Source organism: Boleophthalmus pectinirostris, unplaced genomic scaffold (genome assembly GCF_026225935.1).
Source record: "Boleophthalmus pectinirostris isolate CB_2022bp ecotype Guang Dong unplaced genomic scaffold, ASM2622593v1 HiC_scaffold_21, whole genome shotgun sequence".
In the NCBI taxonomy this organism is placed as follows: Eukaryota; Metazoa; Chordata; class Actinopteri; order Gobiiformes; family Gobiidae; genus Boleophthalmus; species Boleophthalmus pectinirostris.
Window position 1 is genome coordinate 35,449,553 of NW_026571175.1, and position 26,844 is coordinate 35,476,396.

Here is a 26,844-nt window from a genome sequence, read left to right on the forward strand (position 1 = left end):
CTCTGTTTCTCTCTCTCCTTTCTCTTTCTCGATTTCTTGTTAACCTTCTCTCTCCTCTCTCTCTCCTTTTTTTTGCTCTTTTTCTATCTTTTGTTAACTTTCTCACTACACTCTTATCTCTTCCTCTTCTTTCTCTCTATCTGTCTACCTCTTTTCTCTCTCTTTTTATCCCTTTATCCATCTGTCGGTTTCTTTATTCTCTCTTCTCTCTCTTCTCGCTGTCTCTCTCCTTTCTTTCTCTTTCTCAATCTCTTGTTTACCTCCCTACACTCTCTCCTTTCTTTCTCACTCACAATCTCTTGTTAACTTTCTCTCTTTACTCTCTTTTCATTCTGTCTTTCTCTTTTTCAATCTCTTGTTTACCTTCTTTCTTCTTACTCTTTCTGTCTCTCTCCTTTCTTTCTCTTTCTCTCTCTTGTTAACTTTCTCTTTACTCTCTTCTTTCTTTTTTTGCTCTTGATTTCTTGTTAAATTTCTCTCTTCACTCTCTTCTCACTCTGTCTCTATTCTTTTTTCTCTTTCTCGATCTCTTGTTAATCTTCTCTTTACTCTTCTCTCTCTCTCTCTCTGTGTCTCTCCTTTCTTTCTCTTTCTCACTCTTGATCTCATGTTAACTTTCTCTCTTCTTTCTGTCTCTCTCCTTTTTTTCTTTCTCGATCTCTCTTGTTAACTTTCTCTCTTCACTCTTATCTTTTCCTCTTATTTCTCTCCTCTCTCTCTCTCTCTCTACACCTGTTTCTCTCTTTTTATCTCTTTATCTGTCTACATCTTTCTTTATTCTCTCTTCACCCTCTTCTCCTTTCTTACTCTCGCTCGATTTCTTGTTAACTTTCTCTCTTCGATCTCCCTTATCTCTTCCTCTTCTCTTTCTCTTGCCTATTTCTCTACCTCTCTCTTTCTTTCTCTACCTCTTTTTCTGTCTAAATTTTTCTTTATTCTCTCTTCACCCTCATCTCTCTTTCTCTCTCATTTCTTTGTTTCTCGCTCTTGATCCCTGGTTGTCTCTTGTTTCTCTCTCCTCCCTTACTTTTGTTTCTCTCTTTCTATCCCTCCTTATGTGTCTCTTTCTTTATTCTCTTTCTCTCTCTCCTCTTTCTTTTCTCTACCCTTTCTTTCTCTCTCCCTCCGTCTCTCTGCGATATATCGATCGGTCCGTTGCTGTGTTATCAATAATCTCTTTAGTGGTCTTCTCGGTGATGTGCTCTAATGAAGCCGGAGCTGTCGGTGAGTTTGTTCTGAGGGAGGAGAAGGACGCTCAGGACGCTCTCTGCCGCGGATCCCGGAGGTGACGTCAGATCAGGACCGGGCCTCCTGTCAAAACGTTCATATAGTGTTCAAATTTTAGAGCCTGGATTAAGTTAATATCTTTTATTCATCTATTATCCGACGCTCGCACTGTGGAGTCACGTGTCACAGGTTGGGATGTAACGATATCCAAGTCTCACGGTACGATATTTATTGCGATATTTTGTGGAGGCTGTGAACAAAACTGTGAATATGTGACTTTGTCCTTTTTAAAACGCCTTGACAAAACTTAATCTAAAGAACTAAGGACTTAAAAGTGTTAGAACTGTTACTTTCTTCTTGTCGTCTGCACTGAAATGGAGCAAAGGATCATGGTCTATGTAGTTCCCTCTGTGTTTTTTTTAGTTATTGCTGCACCATAACTCTTTATTTAAGCAAAAACACTTGTAATTCGATATATTGTGATGGTCCACGATATTATTGTGAGAACTTTGACGATAGGATATCTAGGGGTGTCAAATTATCGCGTTAATTGCGATTAATTAATTACAGTCATATTTAGCGCGTTATGTTTTTTAATCGCATTAATCTCATTTTTAATCTCTAACTTTAGTGTTTCTGTATGTGAGTTTCTTTATTATAAAACCTGTTTTTATGTGTTGTTGGGACAACACACACACACACAAAACACATTTATAAATTTTTTTATTTCGGTAATTCCACTCATTGCCGGAAACCCACACAAAACGCACACAGTAAGAGCGATGTAAACGTCATGTTCACGTTCGCAGCGTCAGTCGCACAATGGACGAGGTGGAAGAGCCAGTAGAACAGAGCAGCAGTGCACAGGTAAAAACACATTCGTGTCTTGGAATTTATTCTCCCGACGTGAAATATAAAAATAATAACAAATATAATATTGCCTGAACACAACCTGCATAGACTCATGATGTCTGCACTACTGTCCTATAATGACCCGCCACATGAGGGGACACGCACACAAACACACACACACACACACACACACAAACACACACAAACACACACACACAAACACACACCTTCATCATCGTCATTAACCTGAGAACGCGCGGACCACGTTTCCTTCCGTAGTTACTGCGTGGACACCGACGTGCTCCTGTGAGCCGCGTGTGGATCGTGTTTTCTTGCGTACGCGGCGTAAACCGCGCTTCCTCCTGTGAGCCTCTAAACCAGAACTAACACCAAGACTAAAACCAGGTCTAAACCAGGTCTAAACCAGGTCTAAACCAGGTCTAAACCAGGACTAAACCAGGACTAAATCAGAGTCACAGTCACAGGTGGACGCCTTGGCCAAAAGTGCCAATTTTTCAGCTCTGGTTTAACTCCTTGTGGCAGCAAAACTCAAAAGCAGACTTTACATAGACATAGATGTAGACTTAGACAAACTTTATAGACCTTTTTCACATTGGCTGGAAGTGTCCCACTGTAGGTTTGTGGAACTTCCAGTTAATGGTTTTCTGTGGCAAAATGTGTGTGTAAATGTGTGTCTCCAGCAGCTTCATAAATCTGCCCCATCACCAAATCTTCAACCAGCAAACTCCACGAAGGATAAACATTCTAACATGAACAATTTATCCACAACTATCAAGAGAAGAAAGATGAAAACTTAAAGACGAACAACGACGACGCATTAGTGACACACTGAACAAAACTAATGTTGTGGTCATGAATAAAACAGAAGGAACTTGTTCACTCAGACTGATTCTACAATTAAAATTTAAAATCGATTTCATGATGTGAATATTTGCATAGATTAACAGATTTGTGCAGTTTGAATGTTCGACATCTCTAGGACCATAACGTGGCTCCCAGTAGAGACAAGGCAGACTGTTTTGTCTTTGGTTGGAGGTTTTGGGTGATGTGAGGTGTTTTGAGTATTTTGAATTGATTTGACAAAAATTATTTTACTTTTGGTATTTCCATTTGGTGCAGGTGTCAGTCTGAACAGCAGAAAACGTTTGGATGCATTTTGATATCTGTCCACTGATTCGAAGGTTGGCAGTTCGAATCCTGCTCTCAACTAGGCCTGTAACGATAGCAGATTTTACTGGACGATTAACTGGACCAAGAATTCATCGCGATAAACGATAATACTGACATTTTGAGACCAATTTCAACTATTATAATGACCATGGAATAAAAATGCAAACACACCCTTTCAAAGATCAATAAACTTGACTTTCTATAGAACATTTAACACAGGAACCAAAAAACTAGGCCTAAATAAAACAGACTTGTTAACACAGGACTAGCCTAATGTGTCTGGTTTACAGCAAGAACTTGTTCACAAAAATGCACTTGACCAAAATCATTGTTGAACCAAACACAAACAAAACAATAAATGAAATGGATTATTAAGTCTCTGTAACAAAATTGCCCTTAAAAGTGATTTTAGTTGTTGACTTACACTGGAATATTCTGGCTCGTCTCTCTGTGGTTGGTGCTGTGAGCCTCGTCATTTTGGTCATTTAAATGTTCGTATGAACCCACGACACAGGATCCTGGTTCTGTTATGAGGGAGCCTCTGTCCTGTCTGGTGTCGTGTCAGTGTCTTGTGGGATTTCAGTGGATTTCAGGCTCTCCTGGGGGCAGGGCTATTTGTGTCGATCGGGTTTGGGTTTATCAGCTGTTGGAGTTTGAGACATTTCTTCTCGTTGTTTGCGTTTCGCTTGCTGCATTTGACGCATGTGGCTGTTGAGACGTGTCCCACTCCCCAGTGTTGATTCGGCATCATGACGCGTTTTGTCACACGGCGATGAGCTGTTTTGGCTCTGACGGCGGCGCTTGTGTTAGACAGCGGCGCTTTCTGCACTCAGGCTGCGCACGCATCTGCTGTGCTGATAAACACAGCGCACGTTGGTTCAAGCGTCATTACACTTGTTTAACGAGGGGAGTCAGAGAGCGATAGAAGCTTCTAACATTGTCTCTTTGAGAGCGACAGAGAGCGAGAAAAACAAACAAACATGTAAACAGAATTTATTGCATCCAGAAAAGTTATTGAGCTTCTTAAAAGTTATAGTACGATTAATTGATTTATTTATTTATTCCACTGACCCACAGGTTGGCTTAGCGATTCCAGCTCCCAAAGATGAATGCTGCTGTTTTGTCCTTGGGCAAGACACTTAACCCACCTCACCCCCAGTGTCTGTGTAACCTGGTGTATGAATGTGTGAGCGGTTCCTTGTTGTAAAAACTTTGAGCCTTGAAGGTGGAAAAAGCGCTGTATAAAAACGTGACCGTTTACCATTCAATCTGCGAGCATGTTTATTTTTGTGGTTTATTTCCATTATCACCAGCAGAGGGCGCAAACCCTAAACCGTAACACGTCCCCTTTAATATGTGAGCTGTACATATTGCGCACCATATGTTCCTGTGTGATGTCCTTATGCCGCTGTAGTCCCTAATAACCCAGTGACAGCTCCACGCAGCACTATATTATCATACTCTGACAACAGCGGCCAATTAGAGAGGAGAGACGGGGGAGGGGGCGATCTCATGGACCCTGTTTACCCGTACAGTATCTCTCCTCCTCCTCTTCATCTTCCTCTTCGACTCGGCGCAGCGCTGGAGGAGGAGACGAGCGTTTGGGCTGTTTTGTCTCGGCTAATTCCCTTTTAATTATTAACAGCGACATTATGAGGCTCTCACTGTTAAGAGGCCTTTCATTAGAGCGCGATGGGCCCCTGAAGACGTGTCCAGCTGACTTCATCTGTTTCAGCTGCTGCGTAAGGAACTATCGTGCCCCAGCGCCGTTCGCCAAAACTCTGCTTATGGGGCCGGAACTGATGCGAAAAATCCACACGCCATTTCGCCAATACTGAACAATTTCCTGGATCGGGTATCGGCTTCGAAATATCGGTTCCGTCATTGTAAATTGGTGTAATAAGGTTATTTACTGGTCGTAGTACGCCTAGAAACTCTCGTAAGGTTTGAATCTGTATTTATACATAGTTTTTATGTTAAACAAGCGATAAATAAGAGCTACTAAACACATATGGATCAGTTCAGTCTTATTTCTGTTTCGTTTTAAGGATATAAATGCTGTCTCTGGTGTCGGTATTGCCACATATTTAAAGCTACAAGATCAAAATCAATCAAAATCTAACCAATAGACTTGATACTCAATACCGAATCTGATACAACAATGATAATTTAAAAAAATAAATGAATAAAAACACTCTTTCTTTAGACAGTACATCGTGATTCTCAATATTATCCCCATGTGTCCTTATATCTGTGTGATCCCTCAGTCGTCTAGGTCTAAACCAGGTCTAAACCAGGTCTAAACCAGGTCTAAACCAGGTCTAAACCAGGTCTAAACCAGGTCCATGGACTTACACTTGTCTATGTGCTATTATACTTTTTCTGAAACAGGTCCAGATCATTCTAAAACTATTCAGGAAAGGCTCACTTCTGTCCTGTCAATGGTGTGTTTTTTAGTATCTCTACCTGTGAAAAATGAGTATCTAGTTTCAATACTAGTTTTGGTATTGATTAGTCTCTGATTTTTGATACGTTTGACAACCCTAGTCCCTGATCTTTTGCACATATGTTTTTTTCAGATATTTAGAATTGAACGATAACATGAGTGGATGGGACATTTCACATTCTGTACATTGTAGACTGCAGTGTTGATACAAAACAGTTGGAAATCCCGACTAATCTGTGTGTATTATTATTATTTTTTTATATCGGGGGATATTAGTCTGGTCGTTTAATCAGATTTCTTAATTTCAGCGACTCATGTAAAACGAAGGATGGTCACCCATCATTTTGAACCAAATCAAACTTCTCTCACCTCAGATTAACATTAGACATTAGTTTAGTGCTTTACTCGTAGATTCTGCAGAAATCCAAAGCCTTCCAGCCATATTTGTTTGGATACGGATGGACAACGCGTGTTTCTGATTGGTTAACCCACCTGTCAATCACTCCCATCTTATGTTTACACTAAAACGTATCACCGTATCGGAAAAGATTTGCGTACAGACATTTCGTTTTTTTGTGTCAGCAATCAAAGCTTTCGCTATCCACACAGTAACGTGAAACTGCCTGAAACACTGGTCACATGACTAGGCTGGTGTCACAACGTCACATGGGCAGTAAAAACAAGGAAGTGAAGCTCAGTGTCTGAAGTTGCAGCAGCCGATTTCGAGCCGAGGAAGATGGCAACCGTGAAAAGTCTTTTCCTTGACCGACGATGAGGTTCGGTTTGTCTCTGGTTTGTTTAAACTATTTTCCACAATAGCGTCACATGATCGATATCACGAACCCAGTGAATTAGGAAGGAGCAAGTCACAGTGACGTGGTCCAATAAAGACGCAACTAGAGCTAATACGTCAGAGTATCAGTGTTTTCAGGCGTCCACACAGTCAAGATCTGTACTCAGATGAATTTGTGGGAGCTGGTGGCACCAAATTGTTCCGTCTCTGGAGTCATTTTCCATCTGATTAGTGTGAACAAACACTGTATCCACAACGAAAACGACTTGAATACAAACAAGTGTGGACGGGGATTAAGTACTTTAGGCAATTACATTTTATCCCAGTACGGATATATTATAAAAGCAGCTCTTGATACCTTTGTCTGCATCCAATTCTAAGTGTTTTATTGTCAGCAAAACAGGAAGTGTGCCATTAGCATGCTGGTTGTTGTTAGCTTTAATGTGATGATGCAGCAAAAATCAGGTACAGCTCCTTTAAAAACCATAATAAACGGCTCCGTCGACAGCAGATTGTCATTTATCTGTGTTTATTTTGAAAAGTTGAAAAGAAATTTCAGAACCCAGAACCCCAGAACCCTGGTGGTGTCCCTGGTGGTGCCCCCCTGGTTGTGCCCTGGTGGTGCCCTGGTTGTGTCCCTGGTTGTGCCCTGGTCGTGCCCTGGTTATGTCCCTGGTTTGTGCCCTGGTCGTGCCCTGGTTGTGCCCTGGTTATGTCCCTGGTTGTGACCTGGTGGCGGTGCCCTGCAGACCCCCCGTCAGACCTCCCCCTCCTCGGCCTCGGTGTTAAACGTTTGTGTTAAACTGTCTGAACACGGCGCGCTCCTTAAGCCTCAGGACCAACCACACGTAATTGAACATGATAAAGTGTGCTCTTAATTACCCCGTGTCCTGTCAGCGCTCCGCCCATGAGGGGTCCACCGGGGGGGGTCCTGCCCAGAGCCCCAGGCACAGCTGCTGCCCCGGGACAAAAGGCCACAGCTCCCCAGAGGAAAACTCACTGTCCCTTTGAGAGAGAGCGAGAGAAAGAAAGAGAGAGTATGAGTTCACGTATGACCTTTTCTACAGACACTCACGCTGCGGTTCTTGCTGACAAACAGTGTCCTTTACGGTTTACTGCTCCATATTCTTCAGCGAGAGTCGAACACACCTGTGCTGGGGCTGGAGGTCTGTGGTTGATGGTGTTTGGATCACAGCCCTGATCCAAACTCACAGTCCTGATCCAAACTCACAGTCCTGATCCAAACTCACAGTCCTGATCTCAAACTCTGCTGAACACGACTAAACCAATGTGAAATCGTATTAACCCTCACGCTCTCCTTGGAGTCACATTGACCCGAAGAATTTTATTTTTTTCCTTCCCGCTCTCTTGGGGCGGATCAATCAGACCCAAAAGTTTATTTTCTCGCCTGGCAAGAATTTATTTGAAAATAAATTTTTAGGTCTGATTGACTCGAATGGGAAAAAAAAAAGTTCTTCGGGTCAATGAGACTCAAACTCGTCACGTCCGTCTGGGTCCTTTTGTGGAAGAGCACAACAGTAAACAAAGCGGTCGAGATGGATGTAGATGATGCACCTGAGTCCTCCTGTTCTGGCCCAGCTCTTCACTCACCTCCTTTTCCTCTCTCTTTTGTGTGCAGGTGTGGGTGCCGCCAGTATGGCTAAGCTGACGTTCATGGTGGGGGGTCCAGAGGAGGAGTACACGGCCGCCCAGGAGCTGCTCACGTGTATGGGAGCCAACGTGGTCTACTGCGGCCAGGTGGGGTCAGGACAGGTAAGACCAGCTCACCGGTCCACTTCTACACCGTCGTAACAGGTGTTTTGTTTTGGTTTCTACAGCTTTTTCATGTTTTTATTCTCTGGGATCGGGAAATGCACAGAACAAAAACAAAAAAAGTGAAAGTGAGAATATTTTAAATGCCCATATTAGTTTTTTATGTCATAATTGTTCTGGCTGATCAATTATGGAAAAAATCATTATCACAAGCACATTGTGTTTCATTTTTTTGTATTAAAAGTGCTCTCTAAATAAAGTTAGATTGATTGATTGACGATTATTTTGGTCAATATTGAGATCGCGATTATTCAAACAATGCATTTATTCAGCGTTTCTCTCTCAACAAAAAACACTTTGTTATTGATAATTTACACGAAACTTTCAAATTAAAAATAAATTCAGGCTACAAATCTGAACCTTAGGGCAGTTTTGCGATGTATAAAACATAAAATGAATAAAATAAAATAAAACTTTGAGCAAGAAATAAGGCACAGAAACACATAAATGCATCCAAAATAGACTCTATATCCAGCTGTTCTACAATCTCTATTTTTTAAAAATATAATAAATATAGTTATTTATATAAAACTTTGTTAAGCTTGAAATAATTTCAACTTGATTATGAGTTTGGAGATCGTTTGACACACAAATCGAAATTGTGATAAAAATTCAGTTTATTGCACAGACTTAAAATGTAGTTTCCTCGTCACAAACAGAGCTGGAGTTGTTTTTTGTTTCAAGTTTAAACACACAAACCCTGAAGATTTAGGCTTAGGAGTGCTTTTCTCAAACAGAAAATGATAAGTTCCACCTTGTGATGTCACGTGGTGATACAAGAAGGAGGAGATGTAGACAGACTAATAAAGCAGAGTCACTCAAACACGTGAGAATGAAACAAAACACAACTCCAGGTCTGTTTTTGGACGACGTATCAGCGTTATAAAACTGCTTACAGCTTCCAAGAGTCAAATTTCATGTAATATAAGACCTTTAATGTTTTAATTTAAGTGTAATACTCCTGCGTGAGATTAAACCGAAAATTGTAAACAGGTAAATCTGCAAACACAATCCTCACCCAAAAAATGTAAATTATTTTCTCAAAATGTTTTAACCCTATATTAATAATAATAATAATACATTTTATTCATAAAGCACTTTTCTAAACACTCAAAAACGCTGAACAAAGAATACAATTGAAAAAGTTCATATTTAAAAATTAGGTAACAGGACAAAATATAAGCATGATTAAAGTGGGTCAGACATTAAAACTGGTTCTAAATAGTCGGGTTTTGAGCAGTTTCTTGAAGGTGGAGACTTCAGTACAGAATTCCTGAGTTCTATGTTTTGCTCAGATTTTTTAATTTTATAAGAAAGAGAAAGAAAAAGCAAATTCATTCAATTTCTTATCATGGTCTCTCTGATCTCTCACATGAGATTTGATAGTTTTCATTTAAATACAATTGGGACAAAATCTCGTCATGTGAGAAAAAATGATCTTGTGAGATTTTCTTTCCTTATATTTTTACATTTGCCTTCGTTAAAAAAAAGTTAACTTTGCTGAGTAACTTCACTTGATGAGATTTAGTTCCAAAAAGCGTGTCTTAATGCAAAACTATAAATTAAATAAATGAAAAATTATGAAGCCGAACTTGCGAACTAAGTGGTACACATTATTCATGAGAAATTATATTGAAATCTTGTCAAATCTCGTGACTTGTCTCGTCTCGTAGAAATTTTGTCTCGTCCCATTTAAGTAATACTTAAGGTCAAGAAATCAGATTCTAATAAAAATTTTTTTGCACAAGTGAGCACCAGGTCACCATCGCTTTACAGAACATGACTTTCGTTTGCTTTTCTTTACTTTTTGTCATGACGCAGATTCATGAAAGCTTATTCCAACAGTTCTACAGTTTTGATTTGACCCTGTTTTCCTGTTTGTCTGTGTTTCGTCCTGTAGGCTGCGAAAATCTGCAACAACATGCTGCTCGCCATCGGGATGATCGGGACCGCGGAGACCATGAACCTCGGAATCAGGTGAGGCTCCGTTACATTTATAGACCTGCACAGCGAGCTCTGTTCACGCTTACGTCACAAAACCGTAAGACGTTTGGAAACAAGAGGATGGCGACTTTGTTTTGGGCTCTGTTGGTGATTGTAACAACAAAATCTCTCATGGTTTAAGAGTCTTTAGCAGAGAGGGGCCCGCTCCAGAGAGGATTTGGGCGTGTGTGTTTGAGTCATAAAAAGGGGCGTGTCTGTTTGAGTGAGATAGATGAGTGGGCGGGGCCTGTGTTCCTGATTTCCATCTGCTGATAGAGTTCTATTACAGAGCTGTCAGGGCGCTCATCCCTAACCACATAATGGCCTCATCACCGCACAATGGAACACTTCATGGCCTGATACTGCATAAACACTGCCTAAACACGGCCCAAACCTTGCCCCAACACGGCCCCAACGCTGCCCCATCACGGCCCTGACTCCCCAATCGCTGCCCCAATGCTGCCCCAATGATGCACCAGTGCTACCCCAAACACTGCCCAGACACTGCCCCAACATGGTCCCAATGCTGTCCCAACAAGGCCCCAAACACTGCCCCGACACAGCCCCAGTCACTGTCCAATCACTGCCCAAACACGGCCAAAACACTGCCCCAAACACTACCTAAACATTGCCTAAATATGGTCCAAACATTTCCCCAATACTGCCCCAAATGCTGCCTAAACACTGCCCCAATGTGACCTCAGACACTGCCCCAACATGGCCCCAAACACAGCCCCAACTCTGCCCCGACGGTGCCCCAAAAGCTGCCCCAAACCCAGCCCCGACACTGCCCCAACACAGCCCAGACTCTGCCCCAAACTCTGCCCCAAACTCTGCCCCAAACTCTGCCCCAAACTCTGCCCCAAACTCTGTGTGAGTAAATCTACTACAAACGTTTACATCTGGCAGGTGGCAGTTAATAGGTTAGAACTATAAAGTTAAAACCATCACTTCAACGTTTTCCATATACAGTAGCTTTTATCTTCCACATTATGGTAAAACAAATCAAAGGAGCAGCAAGAGTCAGTCAGATCCGAGTCAAGTTTGTAGAGATGCAAACCCACTCAGATTAAGGCTGAAGGTTTTTTCAGTGTAATAGAAACATTCAAAATAAAAAATATACTTTTAGACATAGACAAACTATTGATCCACAAGAGAACTGACTTGGACACAGGAGCTCTAACATCACAATATAATATAATAACAAAGAGAAAAGATATAAATAGTGATAATTAATCAATTCTAAATGAGCAGCAATAAATATAGCAAGACTGGTGTCAAATAAAGCATAATTTATAAGATGTCCTGTGATTTCTAAGATGCTCCAAAACATTTAAAATACAATACAGCTGGTATCAGAATCTGTATTGTAATCGGTTTTGAGTGAGTCCATTTATATTCTTTATTGTTGAAATCGAGTCAGAAATGTTAGTATCGTGACAGCCCTAGTCAGAGTAAAAGAAATATGGGTAATGATGTTGTTCTTTGCCCCAAATACCTCAGACCTGATTTGAAAAGAAGAAAAAAAAAAAGCCCTTTACACTTTGAGGTCTGCACTTCCCCCATGATCAATACTTTTTGGTTACTTCTTCGCCAGATGATCACTTCCCTGCTGTGCGCTCCCCCACTGCTGTCCTAAGCCCCTCCCCTTCTGCACTTAGCCCCACCCCTTCTTTCTTCTGATCTGCTCTCATTCCATAAGTGTGGACGTGTGCCTGTGCTGTTCCCTGTTCAGATGTTGATGATTGTTCCTGTGTTTGGTCTGATTTATCTGGACGCACATGGAAATAAGAGAGAAATTGAGAATGTAAATCTCAACTGTTGGAAAATTCATATTAAAACTACTATAGGACATAAATTACTTGATAGAAGTAGTTAGTAGCTATTTTCTGATTTGTGTTCTGATTGTAGTTTCCTCGTCACAAACAGACCTGGAGTTGTGTTTTGTTTCATTCACACATGTTTAACACACAAACCTGCACATTTAGACGGAGTTCTTCCCTCAAAGAGAAAACACTCTGTTCCACCTTGTGATGTCATGTGGTAATACCATGGATCTATAATAAAAACTGGATAAGCCCCTCCCCCTATATCCTGACTAGTGGCCACTCCAGGTACTGCAGCTCCGGTAGTTTGAAGCAGAAGGAATTCTCGCACAGAGCGCAAAGCATTTTTTGTGAATTCAGACTGTCCGTGTTCTTCAGGGCATCTGACTTTCACAAAGGTCATATTTTGTTGAACTCTTTTCTATTTTCACAACATTAACTTTTTAAATGTTTAAATCCTCGTGACTCCTTAAAATGATCTTTGTCAGACTGGGCCTCGCCGCTCTGAGCCGCTCTAGCAGCTCTCACTCTGATTGGTCCAAACGCTCCACGCTGTGCAGGTTACAGACATCACACGGTGGGAGGAGCTCGTCCTGGTTGAGGAAGTAAATATGGAAGAGAAAATTATTTTTGGGCCCATGCACCAATGAGGACAGACCACTGAAAAAAACACGATGCCATCTTGGGTTCAGCTTCAGATTTTATGATAGTTCTATGGGTAATTCAGGACGTGCTCCACTGTGTTTTTAAACTCCACACACCTGGTATGATGTAAGTTTCTGTGATGTTTGCAAATGTTCATGTGCACTGAAACTGGATTTGAAAAAAAAAAAACATGGATGAAACTAAAATCGCAATATCTGCCAGAAAAATCGCTATACATTTTTTTCTTAAAACCGTTTAGCCCAAGTCCAGAGACGCCGTCATGAAGCTCCCACGGTGCACTGGGGCCGCTCCCGTATGCAGAGAAACACTCACAGCCAATTTAGACACACCGTCTCATCCCAGACTGGAGCTGTGGCCTTTCGTCACATGTGTGCTTTACCTGTTCTCACACACACACACACACATAAATACACACACACACACACACACACTTTTGGAGCTAATTTGTTGATCTCAGATGGAGCTGGGCCGTGTTCAGCTGAGCGTGGCGTTCTGAGAGAGCACTGGATGGCCTGGCATGACAATTATGACTGCTCCCTCTCTTATACACACACACACACACACACACACACGTACATGCAAACACACACACACACACACACATACACACGTAACACACTGCGGGCGCTGTTTGCTTTGTTTCACTCTTTGCTTCTCTCTTTAATCCTTCCTCTGGCCTCGTGTTCGTGCTCAGTCGGCCGTTCCGAGTGGAGCTTTGTCACATCAGGCTGAAAAACACCACAGACATGTCCGCGCTCACTCCCGGGGATGACTTACTGTTTTATTCATGTTCAATTTCATAAACGTTTCCCTCATGGATCAGAAACTATCGTCTCTTTGAGCCACGACCGGTTCCTTTTATAGCGCGGCCCGAAGTGTGAGCGTAGAATCTCACTGTCGCTAAATATCAGAACGAGATCACATCACAACCGCAATTCAGAGTTTTATTTTCTTTTATCTGAAGTCGGCAGCGTTTTGAGCCTAAAGGCCGCCGCACTCTGCAGGAGAATTTGCCCGATTTTGGCTGCGATTTGCTTCCCCCGGAGTTCGAGGAGACATTTTGTGTGTGTGTGGTGTCTTTGTGAGCTGCTCTGTCAGATCATAACCGCCAAACATGAGCAACGCTACGGTAACGGACAATAAACCAGAGCGTCAGGGGCAGAGGAGTGACGGACACAGAGGCGCAAGATACAAACTCGGGACACAGCGAAAATAATGAGAAGACTTTATTACTCACCTCTCGTAAACTGGTAAATTTAAAGTGTAGAGTCCTCATTCCACATTATCCGTAGAATTTTTCTCCATAAATAATATCCTCAGTCCACAAAACGGCGCTGTGAATCCAGTTTGAGTCGTTCTTTAAAAGTAAAAAGGTGGGAGTAGTTCCTCACGTGTGTCTGTTTACATCCACACAGCGCACGGATCGAGGTGAAGCTGCAGATTAACGACAGTGACTCTACTTCTTGTGGACTTTATCTCCAATATTTTACGCTTTAAAAATCCTGTATCTGAAGTTTTGAACACGGTTTTGACTTGTATCTAAACTAGAAGTGCAGAGTCTGATCTTTTGAACACTTTAAGAGTCTCAGTGCGACTCGTTTTACTGTAGACAGAAAACAGCTGACGTGATCTCGCTCACAACTTTATAAGCTGTGGTCTGCAGACAGATCCCGCTGCAGTGTTTGCGATCGGAGATTTAAAGGTTGTATAGAGGATTTTTTTAAGGAAAGAGAAATCCAGCGACAGTCCTTGACACCACCTTCCTCCTCCACAGGTCCCTCTAGAAATAATTTAGAGACCGACACCTCAGTTTTTAGACCCTTTGTCTGCTTCAGTCGCGCAGTCACTGAAAGGAATCTCCAAGAATCACCTCAGTTTGTCTTCGCTCCTTTTCTCCTTCTCTTCTTCTTTCAGCGACCTCAAAAACGGACTTTCTTTTGCGGCGAACTGGTCGTGGATTCTCGTCCGACATCGCAACAAACTTTATGCGAACTGCGAGAGCCACAATTAGAAAAAGCCTCTAAGAACCGCTGCATAGTTACCTTAGAAACGTAGGGAGATTGATTGACAACCTAACAGCCAATAGAAAGTGAGGCAGCCTCCTTTTCTATTGGCTGATGTTTATCTGGCCTCAACACGTCCACAGTTGATAGATTTTCTTTCTTTTTTTTTTGGTCATTATAATTACAAAGCTGCTGCGTCTCTGTAATAGTATTTTAAACTTTCATTGACAATTTGAAACAAACAAAAAAATCCACCATACAACCTTTAAAGTCTCGTAAGATTCTCCTCTTGTCTGTGGTGTGCGTGACATTTAAAAACTGTTTAAGACTGAAAAATCCTGTAGTGTGCAGCAGCCTTTAGTCTGATTTGAGGTAAAGAAGGTGTGATTATTTGTGGTGGTGCTCCTCGTGTCTGTGGGGTCAGTGTGATTCTGTTTGTCTGGTCACAGCTCCAAAACCTCAAAGTGGAAGGTTCCAATATGTTTGAATATTTACACCTGAATATTAATCAACTTTACAACAGCCAATCAGAGCAGCCGGACTGTGCCAGGCGCTCATTGCGTAGTGAAAGTTTGGCAAAGTTTATGCAGACATTTTCATTTCCAATCATCTCTACAATGCCTGTAACTGCCCTTTACCTTCAGATCTTAATGTGTGAACAGTCTGAGTTAATCAGCAGGAGTTAATCCACATGTTTCTATTTTCACTGTCAAAAAGAACAACCTGTTTGATCTCATGACTCTTTAAGACCTCTGCTTGTATAACTGTATAAAAACGTTCCTAAAGTGCAAGCATGTGTCTCTGCAAGGGGTGAGCAAAAATATTGAAATATCGATATATTGTATTGTTTAATGTGCTGACACAGTATTGATATCATGGGCTGCTGTATTGATAAATCACCAAGAGTATTTTTTGGTATATTTTACTAAATCATTTTGCTACAGCTACACTATTGTTGCTTCTTTAGTGGAACAGGGCATCCGCGGAGTCTTAAAAGTCTTAAAAAGGTCTTAAATTTCATGTTCTTAAATGAAGGCCTTTGAAAAGTCTTTTTGTAAACTCAACCGGGCTGCAGTGCAATGTTAAAAGGAGGGAGGAAAAAAAACAACAACAACGTGAAATCATGTTAGGTGAATGAACGTCTAATTTGGAGTATGCGCAAACAATACTTAGTTTGTCTTGTTACAATATTATAAATTCATGTTTGGCCTTTTTACAAGCAACACATACGACTGTAAATGAGTTCTGAATGAGGTTTTGTCATAAAAGTATTTTTTGTTATTTAAAGCAGTGAGTAATGGTCATTATTAGAATTGGATCTGGTGTTTTTCGCCCGCATAATGGGTGCGATGTTGGTCTTCATTTTCATTTAAGTGGTCTTAAAAATGTCTTTAAAAAGTCTTAAATTTGGGGTAGTCAAACCTGGGGATACACTGTGGAAGGAAACTCATTTATGCGACACATTTGACATTTTCACTGTTTTGATGATTAAAATGTTTGTGTTTCATTTTAACTTTGCACAAGAAGTGGTTTAACAAAGACTTTTAGTGTCACAGATATGATTTAGTCTTTATTTTTTATTGAACCGTATCGAATCAAATTGAAATATATCGTATCAAATCATGAGATCACTGTAAATATCGTATCATCACCTATGTATCGAGGTATGTTTTGTATCTGCAACTTCTGAATGATACTCAGCTTTAGTCCATGCGCTTCATGTGAGTGTTAGAGATCGTCCTTTTGTCTGTGATCTGTAAACTCAGAATCACACAGATTTTAAAATGCATCTCTTCCTTTGTTCAGCCGTCGTAGCAGAGCTCAGGTTCAGATTAAACAGGCCTCGTTCAAAGCGAAACCACCATTTGTAAATGTACACGTGCAGTAATGAGAGACAGCGTCACATTAAGGCTGAGCTCCCACAGGCTCTTGAGGCTGTAATAAAGTGTGAGTGCGCTGATGCAGATGAGAGTGAGCCGGTGTGTAAATGGCCCCATAAACTCCAGACCTGCTCTTTACCTCTGTAATGTCAGAAACACAACGCACGCACTGTTTCTCTATCTGTTTGTCATTTGTGATTTGGTTAAAGTCTCTGTACCTATATGTTTTTTCATGTATTTGACCAAAAAGAGTCTTACCCTACTACAGAAATATTGTATAAGCAGCTCTGGAGGTCAAAATAAGTCTGCTGTGTTCTGTCTGCGTCTTATTATTAAACGTTTATTGCCAGAGTATCAAGAAGTGTGTGGATAGCATGCTAGTTATTGGCATTACTCTGCTCTGGTCTCTGAAAGTTGTAAAAATCTCTTAAAAACTCTTGAATCTGGTGAATAATTAGGATGTTCTGAATGCATAAGATAAATGAAGAATAACTTTTGACCACTGCAAACTGTTTAAAACAAACCAATTCTGTTTTTCATGTTTTTTAAGACAGTAAAAATTACTTCCAGTGCTTCTAAGATTTATTTATTTTTTTATGTAAAGTGCATATTAATGAACAATGTACATATACTAGAATTAGACTGATTGTTATTTTACAGTTCTAGTCCCTGCAGGTCAGGAGAAGAAACATACACATAACACACAAACAGCAAACAAACTGTAAACACATCACAACTTTAGAGAACTCCTTTTCAGACCTGGATTCATATTTGTCCTGTTGGTTCCCAGGTTTTCTCCATTCTAACACAACTATTACTGTACTAAAACGTTTAATGCTTGACATATTTGTTTGACAGGTTAATTGTTTTTTTGTTTTGTTTTTTTTTACCTGTGGAAGCTTTGTTGTTGTTGTCCTTGTTATCATTGTTGTTGTTGTCGTTGTTGTTGTTGTTGTCGTCATCTTTGTTGTAATTTTTGTCGCTGTTGTTGTTGTTGTCGTCATCGTTATTGTTGTCGTCATCTTTGTTGTCATTTTTGTCGCTGTTGTTGTCATCGTTATTGTTGTCGTCGTTGCTGTTGTAGCTGCCGTTCTGTTGTTGTTGATGTTGTCGTCGTAGTTGTTGCTGTTGTTGTTGTCCTTGATGTTGTCATGGTGTTGTCATTGTTGCCATTGTTGTTATCGTTGTTATTGTCGTCATTGTCGTCATTGTCGTTGTCATTGCTGTTGTCGTCATTGTCATTGCGTTGTTGTCATTGTTTGTCATTGTCTTTGTCATCATTGTCGTCGTTGTTGCCATTTTTGTCGTTGTTGTCATTGTCATTGTTGTTGTCGTCATTGTCGTTGTCATTGCTGTTGTCGTCATTGTCGTCGTTTGTCGTCATTGTCGTCGTTGTTGCCATTTTTGTCGTTGTTGTCATTGTCATTGTTGTTGTCGTCATTGTCGTTGTCATTGCTGTTGTCGTCATTGTCGTCGTTGTTGCCATTTTTGTCGTTGTTGTTGTTGTCATTGTCATTGTCGTTGTTGTCGTTGTCGTTGTCATTGCTGTTGTCGTCATTGTCATTGTGTCATTGTCTGTTTGTCGTTGTCATTGTCGTCATTGTGTTGTTGTTGTTGCCATTTTTGTCGTTGTTGTTGTCGTTGTTGTCGTCATTGTCGTTGTCATTGTTGTTGTCTGTTGTCGTCATTGTCGTCGTTGTTGCCATTTTTGTCGTTGTTGTTGTCATTGTCGTTGTTGTCGTCATTGCTGTTGTCGTCATTGTCGTCGTTGTTGCCATTTTTGTCGTTGTTGTTGTCATCGTGTCGTTGTTGTCGTTGTCATTGTCGTGTTGTTGTTTTGCCATTTTTGTTGTTGTTGTTTGTCATTGTTGTCATTGTCGTTGTCATTGCTGTTGTCGTCATTGTCGTCGTTGTTGCCATTTTTGTCGTTGTTGTTGTTGTTGTTGTCATTGTCGTTGTCGTCGTTGTCATTGTCATTGCTGTTGTCGTCATTGTCGTCGTTGTTGCCATTTTTATCGTTGTTGTTGTTGTTGTCGTTGTCGTCATTGTCGTTGTCGTTGTCATTGCTGTTGTCGTCATTGTCGTCGTCGTTGCCATTTTTGTCGTTGTTGTTGTTGTCATTGTCGTTGTTGTTGTTGTTGTTGTCGTTGTCATTGCTGTTGTCGTCATTGTTGTCGTTACCATTTTTGTCTTTGTCGTTGTGTTGTTGTTGTTGTTTTGAGAAGCTATTCATTACAAATGATGATCTCTGTGTCTATAAAATGAAAATATTAGGTGCACTTTTTAACTTTTTGGTTGGGTGTCTGTCACTTTCTTATTTCTTTGGATATACGTGTCATTACTCTGCCTGGAATGTTCCACAATATGACATTAAACACCTCTCTACATTACATTTATTCAATTACAGGTGAGTTTATTACTGTGAGTGGATGTTGGAGTCTTGCCTCTCCACTCGGTCTGGTTTGGTCTCCATGGAGATCGAAAGGTTTAATGCCATACTGTGAAACATTCCAGGCAAAGTATTAACATCTCCTCAAAGAAAAAAAGAATTTGACAGACTCTCCACCATAAAAGTTACTCAATGCAGCTTTAACCTTGTTTCCTGGTCATTTCCAGTCTTAAAATTCTGGGTTTGGGTAAGAACTTCATCAGAACTAACATCAGAAATAATCATAAAGACAATTACATATTTGTCATAGTTCCTGTGCCATTTCCATCCTAATACTGAGCTAAAAAGTTGGGTGACCAGATTTTCAAAAACAAAAACTGGTTCACTCTCGTTTTGTGGTGGTTGGTAATAATAAAATTGTGAAACGAGTTTGCAATTAAGGAAAATTGTTCTGCACTCAGCCCATTCATTAACATGTGAGTCAGTCTAGTCACGTTTTCTTTGTGTTTTGGTAATTTTTTTGAGCAGATTTTCTGTATTTTACTGAAACAAATGACTATTTATGCCTCTCTTTACTGTCGGCAGGAGTCAAATTGGTCAAAAATAGGGACACTTGGGATATTTCTTGTATAAAACTGGGACAAATTAGTGGTTTTGGGTAAATCTGCTGGGACAGGCGACGTAGGACTCAAATTTGGGACTGTCCCGGGTAAATAGAGACGTCTGGTCACCTACTAAAAAGTGGTAGCCTATAATTGTTTAAAAGGGTAATAGTATTTTTTGTCTGTTTGTTTTGAAGCTATTTTTAAGAAACTGTTCAAATACGAAACGATAAGAGACTCACATTTGGGTCAGTCCATATGAAATCAGCTGCCCTCCCCTATGAGCCGTCTCAGATTTGGCTGAAAAAAATTCAAGAATCTCAAATTTTAGCTCAGTCCACTGAGTCGTTCCCGAGTTATGGCCTGTTGAAATTTTGTGGTCATGTTCACTTTTACTGAAGCCTTAATTTATAAGTATGTTTGAGAGACCATAACTTCATCAAAAATAGAGCTAGGAAGATGAAAATTTGTACTATTGTAGATTCTTGGTCATAGATTCCGAATCTGTTGTCAAATAATGTGTATCTTTATTAAGGGTGGCACTATGGGTCCCCAAAATCTCACATTTGGTTGCTGCTCAATTTTTTTTCAATTTTTGAGATCCAAGATGTATTTACTCCAAGTAAATATTTACAAACTAACTGTTGAACCTGAATATTTGAGAGAATGACCATTTCGGACAACAACCTCACACTTTTCTGATCTTTCATGTGGACGGTGTAGAGTCCCAAATATGGTCACAGACCAAATGTGGTCTCTTTGGTCCCTTCTTTGGAGCCTTGGTTCCCCATGTGGGCACAGATAGATGTTAATCAAATGTTTACCAGAGAAACGTTGGCACATTCTGATTAATTTAAAGTAAAAAAAACATCTACTATTAACTTCCTTCATTTCAAATGGAATTTTTGAAAATGAGCTCTCACAGGTCATTTTTGATGGAGCTTAGGGACTTTTCCAGCTGCATTAAAGATTCAATTACCGTTAATAGATGTGTGAAGAATCCCTCAGTCGTCCAGGTAGAATCATGGCGAGGAGAAAAGTCAGTTTGTCAACTGGACAAAAGTTAGTTTGGTTGAAGACGTTTCGCAGCTTTTCCAAGCTGCTTCTTCAGTTCTGGTCAGACGCTGGTGAACACTAACTACACTGAAACTACTCTGAAATTAACGCACCTACTTGTTTACAGTTTCTGTTAGTTAGACCTGTACAGGGTGTGGGGTCTAATTAGCAGAACAATTCATGGTCATAATGGAGCTTCCACACCTCTGGACCTGACCTGGCTCCACCTGTTGTTTTCTTTTTTGTTTTGTTTTAGGTTTGAGGATGGCCGTGTAAATAGGAGATAGATGGAGTCTGAGGCTCCATTTGTGTTTAGAGAAGGATTCTCTTTCTTAACAAAAATGGCTTCTTTCACTCCCCTCTCAAACCAATTCTTTTCTCTGACTAAAATCTGTACGTCGCTGTCCTCAAGTGAGCGGCCTGTGGCTTTTAGATGGAGATGTACAGCAGACTGAGGTCCTGTGTTGCTCTCTCGTCTGTGTTGGTTCATCCTCTTGTGAAGTGTCTGTTTAGTTTCTCCAATGTAGCGTTCACTTCAGTTTTCACTGCACTGAATGGAGTCGACCACATTGCTTTGTTTGTGTCTCGGTGTTTTGTCCTTTGGGTGGAACCAGTTTCTGTCTTAAAGTGTTCGAGTGTTTGAAATAGACCGGGATCTCATGTTGTCTGAAAGTCCTCTGTAGTTACTTACCTTTAATAGACTTAAACACTATTTGCTTGTTATAAGGGAAGACAATTGGAGATTATTTGTGGTACATTGCTTGGAAAAGTGTCATTAATCCTTTTCAGAAAATTCAACTATTAACTCTGTACAAAATTATGAAAAAAGGATTGTTTGCATTATTTATTCTGTTTTTATTTGAGGAAGATCAATTGTCATCTCACAAAGAAATAGTGGAGCTGGTAGTTGAAATAATCGTTCAGTTTGTGGTACAAGCATCAAATTTGGAGTGGAGATAGATAATAACATGGTCTTTATGAAAAGCCAGTTAGCCACTAAAACTATCCAAGATGACGGCCATTTTTCAAGATGGCTGCCATAGTATATATGTATAATAACTATATATAACTATATATGTATAAATGTCGAAGCATAGGTTTGTTATTTAATTTATTATTTCTATTTTGAGTGAAATTATTCATCAAATCATTTTTGATGGTTATTTATCACCTTTCATTATATTTATAATATCTACAAATAAACGTCATTAAATAATAACAGAGTAGAAAGAAATCTCATGGACAAATCTTATTGAAACCTGCCTGAAGAAATATTAAATATATGTAGTACCAATGTGCTAAAATGTTTTTGTTAGAATATATATGTGTTTATTCTAGAAATGGTTGGGGTCGTAGCACAACCAGGGCATACTGTGAAACTCAGCATGGGGTTCAGTGTCGGCTCTGTAGTGTTACTAACATTCTGAATATTCTGAATATTTCAGGTGGCTAACGGGTTTTTCTAAAAGAGCATGATGTTAGCTAAATATATGAGAAATTTGGTGCTTGTACCATTAACTAAACGATTCTTGTGGTTTGGAGACCTAATCTACTCCACTAAAACAGCTTTTCATGGTGTATAAGTAAAGCAACAAAAGTTAATATAGTTTTCTAATATCGCTCTAATTTTTATGAAGTTTTGGTCTCTCAAACATGTTTATAAATTACGGCTTCAGAAAAAGTGAGCATCGCCCCAAAATTTCAACGGGCCATAACTCAGGATCGACTCAAGGGATTGTGCTAAAACTTGAGATTCTTTCATTTGGTGATTTTAGACATTTTTTGGAATTTTTTGACATTTTTTCAGCCAAATCTGAGACGGCTCAAAGGGGAGATTCCTTGAAAACATCTGATTTCATACGGACTGACCCATTTGTGTATTTGTGATGCCTGATGTCTGACCGCGTGGACCCGGTGCCTCCTGCCGCGTCGTGTTGATTTGTTTTCTCTCGCCGCTTCATTTGACATAATCACATTAGCGCGGCGCTGCTACATGCTAACCGTATCCATGTCCTGCGTGTTTATCCGTGTCAATCTTGTTAAACCATGACATGTTTCCTCTCCGCGCAGATTACGCCTCAACCCCGAGCAGGAGGGATTTTATTGATTTGTCGTTAACAGAGGACAACAGGCCCCGTCCGTCAGCGTCCCGGGGCCCAATAACTGACGACGCCCTCGCTCCGCCGCGCTTTATTGTACCCGCCACCACCACCTCCGCCGCCGCCGCCACCGCTAACCTTTTCAACCACTGACCCAGAACGCGGGGAGGGGCCGTGTCCAACATATGTCCCCCCAGGAGCGAGCGGGGCCGGAGGGGGAGGGGGCAGGGGGAGGAGAGACGGAGACACACTGACAAACCCCATTCAGAAGAGCATTATTTTAACAGAGCGGCGTTAAGGAGGGTGATATAGAAGAGAGTGATGACGTGTGGTGGTAAACGAGGAGAAAAAGGATCACTGCTGCATTTTAAAGAGCCCGTGTTTTCTGTGTAATGTTATAATGTAGTTTTCTCGTCACAAACAGATCTGGAGTTGTGTTTTGTTTCGTTTACACGTTTTAATTCACAAACGCTGCAGATTTAGGCTGAGTTCTTCACTTAAACTGTGGTCCAAAGCATGAAAAATGATCTGATGATGGCTTTTTGCCGAAACATAATTAAAAACTTTAAAAAGTCGTTGTTGTTGTCGCTGTCATTGTTGTTGTTGGTGTTTTTGTTGTTGGTGTTGTCGTAGTTGTTGTCATTGCTGTTGTGGAGCCGGCAGGTTTTGTCATTTAAAAATGAATAAATCTTTTGTCGCTCTTGTCATCACTGTTGTCATTGTGTTTGTGTTGCTTGTCATTGTTGTGTCATTGTGTCATTGTGTTTTAGTTGTTTTTGTTGTTGTCATTGTTGTCGTTGTTGTGCTTTTGTAATTGTTGCCGCTATTATTGTTGTTGTGTTGTTCTTGTTGTTCTCGTCATTGCTGCTGTTGTGGAACCTGGAGTTGTGTTTTGTTTCATTCACAGATGTTTAACACACAAATTTTTGCAGATTTAGACTCTGTTCTTCTCTCAGACTGTGGTCCAAAGCAAGAAAAAAAGGCGTTTTTGCAGAAATATTATTTAAAAATAGCTTTTGGACATCGACCACGTGAGTGTGCTTTACTTTTTTTTTTTTTTTCTGTTTCATTTCATGAGTTTTTCTCTCAAACAAAAACACACACTGTTCCACCTTGTGATGTCATATGGTAATACAGGAAGTGCTGGACAATATAATATAATAAGAGTAACTTAAACATGTGTGAATGAAACAAAGCACAACTCCAGGTCTGTTTTTGATGAGATAACAACATTACAACAAGAGTCAATTTTGCGTAATGTAGGACCTTTAAAGAACAAGTAGGCCTGTCACGGTAATTACTATCGACTTCTCGATCAATAAATGAGAGATGGAACAATATTTTTGGGGGTCAATAGATTCTCATAGATACAAACTGACGCAGTGTCGTTCTGCTGTTTATTTATTGCAGCTACTTTTTTGTGCATTTGGTATATTTTTTTGCATGAGGGCTGTCCTCTGTGGGGGCTGTTTTTTGTTTTTAATCAGTCATAAATTTGTTTCAATATAATAATTTTCAGCAATATATCATATTTCTAAATGTGTTATTTTGACAGACAAAAGCACACTTTTCAGTGGACACAACAAAAACAGGGAGTCTGGTGCATCACTGTGTCCATCCTGTTAGAATAACAAACAATATATAAATTGAAAAGTAAAATTAAACTGTTTAAGATAAGATGGTCAACATATTTTGACCAAAGGCAGCAGTTTTTGGTTTTACGGTTTGGTGGCATGTTTTGGCTCCATGGATGGAAATAATTCTTGATTCTTGGTTCATTCATTTTAGTGAAGACATGTGGAGTTTAAAATGACAGTGGAGCACTTGCTTTATTACCACATGACATCACAAGGTGGAACAGAGTGTCCCAGAACTAATTGTAAATATAGAGTTTGTGTGTTAAACGTGTGGGAATGAAACAAAACACAACTCCAGGTCATTATAACTTGGATAAGAAAATAGTGTAATTCAGGCCCTTTTAATTAGTGTTGTATTCAAGACCACATTAATCAAGACCAAGACCTGTATGAGACCACAGTGTCCCGAGACCAAGACCACACCAAGACTTTTAAAGGTCGAGACCGAGATAAGACTGTGTCCAAATGCGGCTTCAAGGCCAAGTCAAGACCGAGTCCAAGCGCTTTCGAGACCAAGACAAGACCGAGTGCAAATGCGCCTTCAAAACCGAGATGAGACCAAGACCAAACACCTTCGAGACCGAGACGAGACCGAGACCGAGACCGAGACCGAGACCGAGACCGAGACCGAGACCGAGACGAGACCGAGACGAGACCGAGACGAGACCGAGACCGAGACGAGACCGAGACGAGACCGAGACGAGACCGAGACCCAACACTTTCAAGACCGAGGCGAGACCAAGGCTTTAAACAAGACCGGTCTTCGTCTTGATCTCAAGACCAAGACCGGTCTCAAGTACTACGACACCTTTAATACATATGATTGTCCTAACCCTTGCTTGAATAATTACGCTGTGTTTAAGTTCCAAACAGTTTTCCCAAAATCAGGCACTGTGAGCTGTCTGATTTGATAGAGACATAAGTGCCATTATATCTTGTAGTTTTATTTGTTCCTCTCGCGCTCGTCTCGTAAATAACCAAAATAAGAGCGGGCCCTGTGAGCGCTGCCTGCATGCGTCAGTCAGGCCACATTTCCAAAACATTAGAGCAGTTAAAAGCGCCCGCCGCAGACACAAAGAAAGGCCCGGAGAATTCTTAATTAGTCGCGAGACAGCTCTTAAACGTGCGGTGATGTGTGGCGGCGGCGGAGGAGGGCGGGGCGTCGTTGGCTCTGCGTTACGGTGTATGCGGAGCGGGCGCGGCGAGGGCGGGTGCGCGGCCTTGTTGTGGCGCGCTCCAACTGTAATGTCCCAAAATGTGCAGTGACAAGCAAAGCCACAGACAGTGTAGTGGCTGAAGTGGCACCCCTTTAACAGCAGCCCACTCTGAGGCTGTCTGCGCTCGGCCTATTAACTCTGGAAGAACCCACTTTGTTTATGGGCATTGTTCTGCTTTGGTCATTTTTGTCCAGACGCTGTTTGTGTACGAACTAGAAAACTATAATCATCACAACAACTTCTGTTTTATTTTATGGGCGGTCGCCACAGTGAACATGTTAATGAGTCAGGACTTGTACTTTTGTATTAATCTGACATTTGTACGAGGAGGTGGACGATATACTCATGTTAATACTGTTATCAGTGACAGTGATTTTAATTATGATATTAATTCGTTAGTCTTTTCTAAACATTCATTCAGTGCGTTATTCATTCACTCAGTAGAGGAATTATCAGACTTCATCACTTGGCTCTACTGCACATGTCTCCTGCAGAAAGAGCCTCTGTTCTGTCTGTATCATGTCAGTGTCTTGGAGGTTTTCAGTAGATTTCAGACTCTCCGGGGGGCGGGGACAGGTGTGTGGATCAGGTATGAGTGGATGTGTGTACTGAAGTTTGAGACGCTTCTTCTCATCATTTACACACTCACCTGTGTTTAACAAATACGTATTCCACTCACTAATGTTCATTTAGCATCATAACTTATTTTATCACACGGAGATGAACAGTTTTAGTGTTGACAACAGCGAGAGACAGAGCTGCAGCTTCATGTGATCTGCACAGACAGCGGTGCTTTCTGCTCTCAGGCTGCATCCGCACCCACTGTTTTGCCAAACAAATAACCCGTCTGTACTCTGAGGGAGTAAACTGCTATTGTGACCACAGCTGCCCTGGGGCAGACTGACTGAAGTGAGGCTTTAGACCAACACTTACACACACCACATTTATACTGTGTGGGTGAAGTGTCTTGCCCAGGAACACAAGAACAGGTGTGACACTGTTCTCAGTGTCTCCCATCCACGTACTGACCAGGCCCAGCCCTGCTGAACCTCTGAGATCTGACGAGAACAGATCATCATCTTTAATGAGGTTTGGTCATATTATGGGATGTTTTCATATATTGGTCAGTGAATGGATGGAATTT

General features: G+C 40.8%; 1 protein-coding gene across 1 annotated transcript in view; it reads left to right on the forward strand.

Annotated features, from left to right (window-relative positions):
* LOC110160392 (3-hydroxyisobutyrate dehydrogenase, mitochondrial-like) overlaps positions 1-26,844 on the forward strand; it is an 89,099-nt gene that overhangs the window by 47,743 nt on the left and 14,512 nt on the right. The window contains exons 5-6 of the mRNA XM_020925031.2: positions 8,149-8,282; positions 10,243-10,319. Coding sequence (XP_020780690.2) covers positions 8,149-8,282; positions 10,243-10,319 — 211 coding nt within the window. The remainder of the gene's footprint in view (positions 1-8,148; positions 8,283-10,242; positions 10,320-26,844) is intronic.